Source organism: Oratosquilla oratoria, chromosome 31, assembly GCF_046742065.1.
Source record: "Oratosquilla oratoria isolate Oo_2021 chromosome 31, ASM4674206v1, whole genome shotgun sequence".
Classification (NCBI taxonomy): domain Eukaryota; kingdom Metazoa; phylum Arthropoda; class Malacostraca; order Stomatopoda; family Squillidae; genus Oratosquilla; species Oratosquilla oratoria.
Genome location: NC_134807.1, coordinates 17,770,124 through 17,783,950, shown reverse-complemented (window position 1 = coordinate 17,783,950; position 13,827 = coordinate 17,770,124). Strand labels below are relative to the sequence as shown.

General features: G+C 43.4%; 1 protein-coding gene across 1 annotated transcript in view; it reads left to right on the top strand.

The window, feature by feature from the left end:
- Window positions 1–12,394, top strand: part of LOC143041462 (uncharacterized) — a 248,468-nt gene extending 236,074 nt beyond the window's left edge. The window contains exons 4-7 of the mRNA XM_076213359.1: window positions 1,747–1,876; window positions 4,876–4,924; window positions 7,844–8,023; window positions 8,649–12,394. Coding sequence (XP_076069474.1) covers window positions 1,747–1,876; window positions 4,876–4,924; window positions 7,844–8,023; window positions 8,649–10,179 — 1,890 coding nt within the window. The 3' untranslated portion in view covers window positions 10,180–12,394. The remainder of the gene's footprint in view (window positions 1–1,746; window positions 1,877–4,875; window positions 4,925–7,843; window positions 8,024–8,648) is intronic.
- Window positions 12,395–13,827: the final 1,433 nt, after the last annotated feature.

Sequence of the window (13,827 nt, the reverse complement as noted above, 5' to 3'; positions counted from 1 at the left end):
CGCAAGCGCGAATGTCGTAGAGAAAGAGAGAAGGCAACGACAAACACACGACTAGAACCTCGTTGTTGGTGGTGCGCGGGTCGGTCGGGCTGCAGGAGCTTCGAGTTACGCGTGAGGCGGAAACTGCCACCCAATAACGCCCAACTCTTTTCTTCGCCTTGGCCCCAATGTGTGTGTGTGTGTGTGTCTCTCTCTCTCTCTCTCTCTCTCTCTCTCTCTCTCTCTCTCAGTCTATCTCTCTTTCTCCCTCTCCCTCTCTCAGCCAAGGGGCACACAATATAATTATTTCTTCTTGTTTTTTTCTTCGCCTTCTTCTTCTTCTTCTGCTGCTTTTTTTTTTCTTCTTCTTCTGCTTCTTCTTCTGCTTCTTCTTCGTCTTCTTCTTCTTCATCCGCCTCGCGTCTTCTCGAGGGCCATTTCTGTTCATTTTACGATTATTGTCCACTGCCGGTTTTGGTCACCGCCAGGGTCCACACATTGCTCCACTTTTCTCGATGTGTACAACGACGTGGCATTCTGCACTCGAAGTCATGCTGCCACGATGACCTCAAGATTTGCCCCCAAAACGTTCGAACTCCGGGAGCCAAGTGATCGAGCTAACGTTCGAGGTCCGGGAGCCAGGTGATCGAGCTAACGTTCGAAGTCCGGGAGCCAGGTGATCGCGCTAACGTTCGAAGTCCGGGGGTCAGGTGATCGCGTCAACGTTCGAGGTCCGGGAGCCAGGTGATCGCGCTAACGTTCGAGGTCCGGGGGTCACGTTATCGCGCTTACATTCGAGGTCCGGGAACCTATAGCGTCTCTTCGTGGCCGAGTGGACCAAGGCTCCGGCATCTGGAGGACAGAAGGTTGATGGGTGGAGGTTCGAGTCCCGCTAGAACCAACACGTGATGGCTGGAAGGGCTCACGGTATTTGATACCCGGCAAAGATAATGATGGCCAGCCAACTCCCGAGACAGTAACGGACCAAAAAAAAAAAAAAAGTAGTTTATCGAGCCAACAGCTTCCATACCTATCCACCTCGCTTTGCACTGTATTGATACAAACGCTGAGGTTAGTGTGATCATCTGCTGAAATGACTGAGAAAATATTCGAAAGTCGGAATTCCATTTGGCAACGAATCATTGCGTCGTCGGATTTTTTGTTATTATGAATTTATTTTATTTCATTACTATTTAATATTTTTCACTTGCTATTTTATTTTATTTTTTAGTGTTTTAGTTTGTTGTTATTTTCATTAATTCATTTATGTACTTTTGGGTTCTGTACGGTATTCATAGACGACCCTAAGGGTCGGGGATACACAAATCTGACCCTTAATGTATCAAAACGATGCAAACATACTTTTCGTGGTTGTGTAACATATATTAATTTGTTATCAACTCACTTTTATTACATAAATGACAAACACTCAAGAACGAAAGAAATGTTTGCATAATTTTGAACTATATCTTGGGTCAGCTTATCTATGACCGTCGTGTTTCTAGTTTCTAGATGTCCATAGCCTCCGTTCATGGCCTCCACGTGACCCTGTACTAGAATTGTCTAGCCGAGCGGGATAGAGCGTCACAACTTGTGGCGTAGGTCGATGTCACGGCACTTCGAACCTTGCCCCCAGCGAGTTGGACCAAGGGCATGGTTCATGAGATCCCACGCCAGAAAGTCCTGAAAAGGGGTATAGTCCTAGCATCCTGATGGGGGGGAGTTTGCGACTTTAAATTGAATCTCTCTTCTTCTTCCGCCCCACAGCCGCAGAATGTGGTGCTTATGAGTGAGGAGGCGGATCCTGTCGGCGTGAAACTGTGCGACTTCGGCATTTCCAGGGTCCTCACGAAGAACACCGAACTCACCCAGATCATGGGCACTCCAGATTACGTCGGTAAGTCAGACACCACGGTTACTACGTTGTTATTGTTGTTGTTGTTATCAGCATTATTGTTTTTACATGTCGATAGCTTCTGAGCATAATTAGCTTAGCCGCATTAAATGCAGCTTTTTATGAGTCGGAAACGACGTGGAATATCATTTTTCCACAATTCCTGTGGTTCATGAAGATTTGAACTTTTCTCCTGTGAAGTTTGGTGACGGATCTCCCCTGGTTAGTTACGCTAATCAACGGATAAGTAAGCTAAGACAATTCTGCCACTAGTGCTAAGGCCGATGAATCATCGGAGCATAATTGTCTTAGTGGTACTTAGACTCTCGGCGGGCTTACTAGCGCTAAGCTAATTATGTTCCGAGGCTACCGATGTGCGCGTGCATTATTATTATTGTTGGTATGATTATTATTAATATTGTTTTTGTTATTATGTATTATTATTATTAATATTAAGTCATCATCTTCAGATTAATGGGGATAGACTATGTTATATTTTGGGAAACACGTGAAAGGTACCAGAGGGTTTGGGAAAGGGTACGGGGCAGTGGTTCCTAACCAGAGGTTCCTATACCCCAAAGGGTTACGAAACCTTAACCTTGGGGGTACGAGACATGATAGCCAGTGCAACAATGGTACTGTATATTTACCATGAGAAAGCAAAACAAAGTTTATATCATTAATCCTTTTCTTATGTTTACACTGTATTTGTGTTGGATATAGGGGTACGTGATTTTTTTTTTTTTTTTTTTTTTTTTTTTTTTTGAGAGAGAGAGAGAGAGAATCAAGGGTGAGAACTGAAAAAGGTTAACATAAAAACATAAGAATGAAGGAGACTGCAAGAGACCATAAGGCCTACACTAGGCAGCTCCGTAGTAGAACCACTGCTTTATAGGATGAGGAATGAATGTGGTCGGATGAAATGTACGATATAATAGAAACAAGGAGTTGAAACATATACATATATCTGATAATTTTTATGACAGTCGCATGCAGGAATCGAACCCACTGCTTTCGGCCACCCGTAAGATTACCTACACAGAGCCTTTACCCACTTATGGGTGACCAAAAGCAGTGGGTTCGAATCCTGCGTGCGACTATCATAAAAATGACCAGATTAATGTCGCTGTCACTAGCGAATTTCTCTCATATGCATATATAATCTAAGGTTAGTGTTCACTGCCTTGGTTGCGATAAAATTATTCTATCGGTAGTAAACAAGTCATTATAAAATATATTGTTAGCCAAGTTTAATCATTCTAATTTGGTCAGGGTTGTTGTCAGGCTGAACATATACTTTAGGTTATCGATCAATTCTTGTAATGTATCGGACAAAGGTAGAATACAATAGGAAGAGTCTGTTCAATGGAAATGTGCTTGCTACCTTGTTAAAGAAGGCGCACACTCTCTCTCTCTCTCTCTCTCTCTCTCTCTCTCTCTCTCTCTCTCTCTCTCTCTCTCCTTATCGCTCTCTCTTTTATGACACCGAAAGCTCTTCAGTTGATAGCGGCACGGACATAGTATCGGCAGCCGAAAGATCTTATCAGAAAACCCGGTCAATTTTTTCTCCCAAAGCTGAAATGTCCAACGGTCTTTTGTGTTATTGGCGTCGAGTCTGGGATGCCAGACGCCGCTACATCATCGAACTATTTTCGGAACCTTGAAAGACTATTTTAGTTACCCATAGTCCGTATAAGAAGTAGTCAGGCGATGGGCGGGTGGTTGGGGGGTCGCCTGACCCGTCTGTACAGTTGAGAAAACAAGTTCTGTGACGCTTTGCCGTTGTTTAATCTTGGTATTTGGTTAATAAGATGAAAGAAGAAATAGAACACAATACGAGTAATTCCTCATGATTGAATAAACACTTTTATTTCTTTTACCAGTGCTATCACAGAGATTTGTTTTAATAATAATATGAATGAGTATTTAATGGTAATATGAATGATTAGTACATACAACGAATGTATGAGTAATGATAATATGAATGAATGATAATATGAATGATTAGTACATACATCGACGGCCTTATTTTCATAACTACGCATTCAGCAGGAATAGGGGTCGGGCTGAGTGGGTAAGAGGGTTGGTGAACTTAGTGTTATCTATGCAGGTGCATGCCGGGGGCTTTGTTGTTCTACAACAGGAAATGTTTTGGAAAGAGTGTTGCTGGGCTGTTTTTTTTTTTTTTTTTTTTTTTTTTTTTTTTTTTTTGAGGTAGAAGCCACGTCGTGCATACAATCGGGTCATCAAGTTCTGCAGGGCTAGGAGATAAGCTCGTACTCACTTTCGGAATTACAGTCAATAGCCATGTCTGGCAACAAATGCCCAGTAGAAGATATGCTCTTATCTTTTGTTATATAAATAAATTGATATGGTGTTTTGTGGATATGCGTGCGCACACGCTCACACACACGTGTGTTTGTATATATATATATATCATATATATATATATATATAAATATATATATATTCATCTTTTCAATCACATTAATTCACTTTAATTCCATGCCACAGTCAATGATGGCATGGAATTAAAATGAATTAATGTGGTTGAAAATATGGAAATATGTTCACTAGGGACCATTCAGTGTATGCAATATATATATATATATATATATATATATATATAATGTGTGTGTTTTGGTGTATTCTGGGAGCAGGTTTTCTTTAATGCAGGTTTGATTAAATACGACAGCATTCTGGAAGTTATCTATTTTCTTTCTTGTGTTTTCAATTTTCCTAATTATACTCCAAGGGAAGAGTATAATTAGGAAAACTGAAAACACAAAAAAGAAAATCAACAACTCCCAGAATGCTGTCGTATTTAATAAAACCTGCATATATGTATGTATGTATATGTATGTATGTATTTCTTTATATTGTGTTTCACATATGTAGGTATTACGCTTGCTGTGTCTATATTCGCGTCCAAACCAAAATAGATATGTTAATTCTTGACCAGAGTCTTCGAGTAACACTTTTCCTCCTTTCTTATGTTGCAGCTCCCGAAGTCATCAACTTCGAGCCCATCTGCCTCGGCACGGACATGTGGTAAGTCGACGTCTACTTCTGTTGTTACGTGTAATCCCTCCCCCCCCAAAAAAAAAAAAATTAATTGGGTAAATAAATAGATAATTAACAATAAGATTATCGGTGCTTCTGAATCAGTCTCTCTCTCTCTCTCTCTCTCTCTCTCTCTCTCTCTCTCTCTCTCTCTCTCCCTCCCTCTCTCTCTCTCCCTCCCTCCCTCTCTCTCTCTCTCTCTCTCTCTCTCTCTCTCTCTCTCTCTCTCCCTCTCTCTCCCTCCCTCCCTCCCTCCCTCCCTCCCTCCCAGTCACCGTGACTAGAAAGCTTCGTGACAGCTTTATAAAGACAAGCTGACCGACCTAATTCCCTCTAAGGGCCCAATCACCCCAAGCTTACGACCTGTTTCCGACCACCGGCATCAGGTTGATTTGTGCTGTTCCTTTGTTTATTATAAAAAGAATTGAAGACCATGCTGCAATTGGAATGAATCTCCTCCCCCGTCATGAAATAGATGAACATGAAATAGCCACCTGGCGATAACCATGAGTGAAAGAAACAAACGTGCCACCGTCTAGATATGAACCAAAAGGTCTCCTGTCGGCATGCTTCGCCTTTGTAAGGGGGTCGGAAACAGGTCGTAAGCTTTTATAGTTCCCTTTTTCTTATGGTCTCGTTCACAATGTCCAGCTGAACTTGTGTGGCGATACATTTTTGGAAGTGTGCTTGTGATACAGATGCCAACGTTAACCATTTGTCTCTGCCTTGAGGTAATTCGATTGCATTACTTGGGTCGATATAGCAGAGATTTCATAACTGGCTTTGCCTCTTTGTGTTGACCAAAATGCGTTGTGGGTATTTGTGTAACGATAAGAAATAACAATAATAACCGGTTAACTTAGCAGTGATGCAGTGATATACTGGCCATGTACTCGTAGAATTTTAGTTAATTTTAGGATTAGACTAAATCAAGTTATAATGTGCACTGTGGATGGAATGCCGCTGTTCTTTGTGTGTGGGTGTGAGATTCACCATGGTCTTGGATCACGTGTTGGACGCGTGATCGACAGCTATTTCCCTCCTGGAAGATATCTCAGAGCTCATATATGACCGATCTATGGGTAGTGCTGTGACCTTACACGCACACACACACACCCAACTCCCCGCCCATGAGAGTTGGAGTGACGGCTCGCAGCGCAGCGACACTGAAATAATTTCAGCCCTGGGCGGGATTCTAACCCGGGCCGCCGTAGTTGCAACCAGGAACTCTAACCACTGCGCCACGTGTGTGTGTGTGTGTGTGCGTGTGTGCGCATGCGTTTGTGCCAATGTACACACAGATAAGCATCCTTACGCACACATTATGTCCACTGATATGATGCTGTGTCGCCAATCTTAGCTCCTTCCAAAACAGTGATAAGATTAATCAAGTTTGTTCCTGCTGAGGACAATGATTTCAAGTTGCTAAGTAACACGAAGGGTTGAAAGGAACACATGTACTCTTGCATTGATTCATGTACCTGATCCTTTATTATTACCTCGCCCGTATCGACTTTTCGCCGTGCGCTTTCCACAACACGACGTCGTGCTTTCAAAAACCCTTGGGTATCTAGGGACGCCTTCACACGACACAACCACGTGTGAAAACGTTCATAGACACCCATGGTTATTTTAGAGCACGACGTCGTGTCGTGGACGGGGCACGGCGAAAAGTCGATGCGTGTGAAACGAGCTTTAGCCTGAGTCGTTGTAGTGAAGTGTTAAGATGGATTTTCATGGCGCTCTATGCCAATGAGAAACATATTCATAATCATATCACTCACCGCTCCATTAACACACTGAAAGACAACACACTGCTGCATGCCAGACCCCCTGATATCCACCCTTCTGAATCCTCTCCTGTCAGTGTTCTTAAAGGTGATTGTGTGATTAAAACCCCCATTTGTTTAATATACGCTGATGGGAATCTGTTTTTTGGAACTAGGTATCAAACTGTATTGAGGAGAAGTCTATCAACATAATACTTAAACTCAAATCTTAGACTGTTCCTGGAAATGTTAGATTCCAGATGCATACTTTGCTGATTGTATCCTAGGTATCACGGTATTGCAGTGTTATATTAATTCCTTCGACGATTTTATTTGTTGGGCGAGGGACAAAAAACAAAGGAGGGAAGGAGGGTATCTTGATTCAGTCCTCTATAGTGTCCGACCTAGTTATGGACCAAAAGGTCTTCTGCCGGCATGCTCCTCTTCCGCCTTTGAGTAAACTCGTCTGAATAAAGTCGCCTGACGTTAAACAGGATGATTATAATTTATCTTATATTATTTGTTTTGGTTTTGTTATCATTTGTCTCTGATTTTCATTTATTATTAGTTATATGTCAATTTATTATTATTTACTATTTACCTGTTTGATTATTATTTAACTATACCTATGCATTTATTCATGTATTTTATTTGTTATTTACATTATCATAGTTTTTATTTATTATTTTATTATTAATATGATTTTTTTTTTTCGCATCCGACCTAGATATGGACCAAAAGGTCTCCTGTCGGCATGCTCCGCCTTTGTAATCCTTTGTAAAACGCGCAAAGTAGGAGCATGCCGATAGGAGACCTTTTGGTCCATAACTAGGTCGGATGCAAAAAATATATTAATGATAAATGACTAAATGACTAAAAATAATAATAAAATAGATAAGTAAAGTTATATAATAAACAGGTAAATAGTAAATAATGAATGGACAGACAAATAATGACAAACAAATAATATAACACAAATGTCAGGCATTACTGCATCTTGCTTAAAAGAATCTTAAAGCTTCGAACTGAGCTACACTGCACTGTCATTGCAGATAGTTTATTCCATTCATTAACTACACGGATGGCGACGTCGTTTCTACCCACTTCCAGTCATGAACACTGTCTGTATATTCCACAGGGCTGTAGGCGTGTTAGTGTACGTACTCTTGACGGGGTGCACGCCCTTCGGAGGATCCACAGACCAAGAGACCTTCGTCAACATCACCCAAGGAGACTATGACTTCCCCGAGGAACTCTTCGATCACATCAGCCAGGAAGCCAAGGATTTCATCTCGGTCCTGCTCGTCAAAAAACCCAGGTATGGAATGAGTTTCCCCTCTCCATGTCTTCACATTTTCACTTTTTTTAATGTCATGTCGCTCGTGCTACATTATAGTTTTCTTATGTGCGAAGTGTCCATTTACATTAAATAATAAATGTGTGTATATGTTATACTAATGACCCACTTTCGGAGAAGAATAGGTGAAAGCAAAAAGATCCGTATATTTCGATCACTGTCTGTGATCCTCTTCAGCAAATGTGATTACAGAGTGGAGAAAAGCATGTATATATATATATATATATATATATATATATATATATATATATATATATATATATATATATATTATATATATATATATACAAAAGTAGTGAGGTGAACAGGTAGGGACGGGGACTCAGGCCACGTGTCCGGCGCTACTTGGACATTGGTGGATTTTGTCCACCAATGCTTTTCTTCACTAATCACATCTGCTGAAGAGGATCACAGTGATCGAAATATACGGATTTTTTTTACTTTCGCTTATTCTTCTCCGAAAGTGGGTCATTAGTATAATTTTATTAATGTGCTACGACATTACTTTGTTGTGTGTATATGTATATATTTTCCGTCGGAGGGATCTGTTTGTATTTTTGTCTAATTTCTTCATTTTTTCTTGCAGTGAGAGAATGAGCGTCAACGATTGCCTTGATCACCCTTGGATGACCTGTGTACTCCCCACCTCTTCTTCCTCGCACGCCGTACCTGCGACTGGAGAATACCCCAACGGGACCTACGGCCAGCATGACATCTTCACCGATAACTACAGTTCCAACGACTCTGCCTACTCCAGCGACTCCAACGGGAGTCAGACCTACGTCGACCCGACCGCCTACGTGGAAGAGGGCACGCCCTTTCCCGACGAAGGCCACCCATTCACTGACACACGATCCACCTACGGTTCCGGCCTGTCAGTCCCGCCCCTGTGCCGCTGCCCGATCCCCGAAGAGCAGTCGCAAGTACTCCAGCAGGACGACCAGCTCGGACACTCGAGGAACCAGCGTCGCAAAGGGCGGAGAGTGAGTATGGACATGGAGGAGGCCCTGCGCGCTGTGCACCACCAACAGCAACATCAACAACAGCAAAGAGCCACCAGAAGGTCTTCACTGATGCTGGACGATCCCCGGTACCTGTACGACCCGGCCCGGCCTTTGGAACCCATCCGGCCGCTGGAGGTCCCCTCGATCTCCAACAACGTGGCACAGGAAGAACCCGCCCTTCCCCAAGATTCGGACGTAGATAGCGGTGTCTCCTGCCAGGACTGCGAGGAAACGAGAATAGAAGTACCCAACCTGTACCGTTCAGACTCTTACGAAGGTGGCGACGCCGTCGACGCTGCGAGTTTGTTGTCATGGGACGATTATGCAGAGATGCAAGGGCGCCGCACACCGCACAACCAGTTCGACCCCAACACGCTGACGGAGGTGGCCAAGCCCTGGGAGAAGCTATGCAATGGCTCAGTGTCCCGCGCCATCACACAACTCACAGTCAAATCTGTCCCCCCCAAGAAGTCTGAGACGCGGAGTCCTAAATCTCCTAAGTCAGAGCCAAGATCTTGCTGCAAGTCTGAGCTGCGAGCCTCGAGGCAAGACCTGAGGGCCTCAAAATCAGACCTAAGGGCCTCAAAATCAGACCTGAGGGCTTCGAAATCGGACCTCCGAGCATCCAAGTCAGATCTGAGGGCCTCGAAATCAGATTTGCGAGCATCGAAAGCAGAACTGAGGGCATCGAAATCGGACCTTCGAGCCTCGAAATCCGACTTGCGGGCTTCCAAGTCTGACCTCCGTGCTTCCAAATCCGACCTTCGGGCCTCGAAATCCGACCTGCGCGCCTCCAGAGCTGATCTACGCGGCTCCCGTACCGATTTATGTGGTTCAAGAAACGAACTAAACCTATCCCGCCTGGACTTGACCCGTGAATCATTGGACAGTGCTTCGTACAACATGAACAACAACAACATTAACAACAATACCACCAACAACAATGGCATCAACGACCTCGATCTTGATCACGAATCTCGTGACGTCATCCGAGGAGACTTCACCCTTCCTCGACGAGGCCGTTTCGACCGCCCTGGCCTTTCCCAGCTGATCCGCGGGAACTCGATACACATGAGTTTCCGGATGCCGAAGCGCCGGGACATGGCCTTGTGATGATGGTCCAGGTGTATGAGCTGACGTACTTACCTTTGCCATGATGCTAATTTACTGATCTAGTCAAATGAACCAACAGCTCCTCATGTAGTGACGCTGATGAAGAGATGGTTTCGGAGAGTTTGCTGTGATGATGAGAAAGGTCAATGAGGGAAGGTGGAAGAATTGGAACTTGTAATTATAACCATGTGATGATTACAGGCATTGGTCGTGAGATGAAGTTGAAGCGAGATGCAGTTTGGGTATGTTTTTTGTGAATATGGTAACGAAAAGGATTCTTAGTTTGGCGAAACGTGCATTTGCTGGTTACGAGCAAGTAAACCGCTGCAGATGGATAATCTGAAAAGAGGCGATCACGCCCATTCAAATTGCATTCAGATCAGATGGACATCGGGGAAATACGTGAAAACTGAAACCGACATATAAGGACATGATCAACACAAAAGAGAGAAAAAAAAAATCAACAAAAAACAAAAAACGAATCGTGAAGCACTAACTCACCAAATGCAACAGTTTATGACTTAGGTTGGGTCAAGTCAGGTCAGGTCGCATGTAGAACTTGACCTGCCAATGATGATGTGCCACGAAGCGCTCGGCACGTCGAGTCGGGGGCAGAGTCGAACTCGACTTACGTCGACCCGACTTACGTCGAACTCAACTTACGTCGAACTCAACTTACGTCGAACTCGACTTAGGACGTGTACGGCCATGATATTCATGTCAAAGGAACAGGACCTTCGCGGTGTAGTGACACGGCCTTCAAGTTGGAGTGACAGGAAACTGACGGTGTTGTGACATGGCCCACAGGGCGTGGCAACGCCTCTTCCACGGACACTCCGACGTCACCTTTCCTGTGTATCGACGTGACCATGTATAAGCGTCATGTCATACTCTGGCTTAACCTCCATGTTGCAGCGCTATGAGTACATTGCCAGCCCTATATAGAGCACTCTTCTGATCTTTCTGATTTTCACCAGACATTTTCGTTCAGCTAAAGAGGCTGTTGTCGATCCGACCAAGAAGTATACCATCGTCGGATGATGTCGCCGCACTTGTTCTTCTCGAATTTTGCGAGGTGATTTTATTCAACTGAAGGAGTGCCAGACAAAGGGCTCGGATTCATAACCTCCATGTTGAAGCGTTAAGACCCCCACAATGATAGACACAGGATCTCCATGACCTACACGACACCAGAAGGATGACTTTCCCTGTCCCAGGAAACAGACTCTACAGCGTCGCAGAGGACGGGAAGCGGGCTGTCGACAACGACACCTCTCCCAGTCACAAGAAGCAGACTCCACAGCGTTGCAGAGAACAGGAAGCTAAACAAGGACACCCTCGTGGTCGCGAGTCCCTCAAGAGGGTCTCAACCAGTGCAAAGCAGGTTCTTTCTTTTACGGACAGAAGGACTCAGATCGAAAGGTCTCGACAGGTCTTTTGCTGGCTTGCCTTTTTACCACTGATGCCAAAGCGCGCCTTATCCTCTTTGTTGGCGCCGACCACAGCCCGCCAAGGCCCACAGGGGATACCCCCAAGAAGTTTTGTGTACAGAGACCAGAGAAATGTGTATGTGCGTGTACATGGACATATGCATCTGTGTGTGCACGTGTGCATATGTATATGTGTGTATGTGTGTGTAAATACAGTGAGACCCGTAGGTGATGCTTCGGGACTCTCACAAATCGTGAGAACAGAATAAGGGCGGACCGTGAGGTCGATAGTATCTAGTGCAAGGAGTGTATTACACAAGAGTGCACACACCTGAACACAAGCGAGTGATGCATGTCAAGGAACAAAAGTGTTCGATACGCAGTGGAATGAACGCGAATTGAGGCTACATAACCGTCAGTCGTGAGGGTAAAGATGCATTGTCCAGACACCTGTCCCCAATACACACACACCCCTCCTCCTACCCCATGCCCTCCCCGTTTTCTTCTGCGTCTTCGAGAAGAGACAAAAGCCGCCAGAATCCGGCGACGCAGGTGTCGTGGACAGATGATCCCCTCTCGGTCGGATCCACAGAACCCCTCCCCCTCTCCCTTCCCCCCACTCCCTCCCCAGGGTGCTATCAAATACCCACATGTCATGTATTACTTTATCAGTTATAATTATTATTATGATTATTATTATTATTATTGTTTCTCTTAAATTATAAGAATATTGTCTTGTTTCATATCTCTGAATTTATTACGAATGAATAAAAATACATATACTATTGCTGTATTTATTTCTCCATAACAGGCTGTACTTTGACAAACTCTTCATGTGACCAGAGGTGCCATTAGAGTCATTAATCAAAACTAAAGGTGTGGAAGTTTTTATTGATTAATGAAAAAAACGCGTGTCCTCAAAAGTCTACTCCGTGTTGACTTCCTGGATTTTTTTTATGTCCTAAGTCCATCCCAACCCCTTACACTATTAAAAAAATATATATTCATATGTATGGTTACGTAGTGCTAACTGTTAAGAAAGCTCTAACGATTCTGGCTGGTACCCTAATCCAAACACCACATATAACATTCAACACCAGTATGAGATTAAGTATTCATCCCATCACTACGATACCACACAGAATAAGAAATAATCAAGCAGTGGCAAGACCAAAAGTAATAAAGGTGTGTTAAGAGAAAAATAACGGTAAAAAAAAAAGACCAGTACCCCAATAATAAAGTCACCTTCAGTCATCCACAATTTCCAACTTTCCTGACTTTACGTTATTTGAAATATGAAGAAAGAAAATACTACCCACACCCGCGTCGTTGCTTCAACTGCTAGGGCCTTGTACGACACGGAAGACAGAGTTGTCGCCGCGTAGGTGTACGTGTACAAAGCTCGGCCCCCGCATATGTTCAAACTAAACCAAATTATACAAACTGTAAGCAAGACCAATCCGCGTTTTTCCTCAGATTACACAAGGTACCAATATGAGAATGAAGTGCTCTGTGTCAAGGACCGGAAACGAGAACAATCCAGAGTGATAAGACCAGGACGTGTGCGGAAATACTATATCAGGCGAACCCCTTCTAATGTTACACTGCCCGGCGGCACTCACGTCAAAAGTGAGGCAAACTCGTGTGCGTTTCTCGCTGTGTAAATGTTACTGCCAGTGAACAGTTGCCAGATGTCGCTAGCCATTTATAGAATCGTCCTGTTTTCAAAAAATGATGTTTGTTGGATAATCATTTCACTTTGTGTTACATTAGTAATTAACAATTAGACTCTATAGGTAACGTTTATTCTAGTTCTAGTTAGGTATATAATTTCAAATATGATAATGATGCCATAAGATAGCGCTGTGCAGGAATTTGCAAATAGAAGTACGTGTATCTGAAAAACATATAGTCACGTGCTGGGAGGTTGGTACGATGCATTGCATGTAGCTAGATAATGTAGGCCCTTGTGGACACTTAGTTGTAAGCCGAAGTATTTAATATATACTATAATAAGGAGCAATGTGCCTCTGTGTATACTTCTTTCTGTGTGTGGTTGTGTACGTAATGTCTGACAAATAAGATACGCCGGAAAAACGATCTTCTAGAAAAAAAGTGAAGATGAAACTAGTGTGATTCAAAACTTAAACATTAAAAAAGACTAGGTAATAAAATCCTTATATGTCATTTGACAGTGACTTGGATGCTCTTTTGGTTT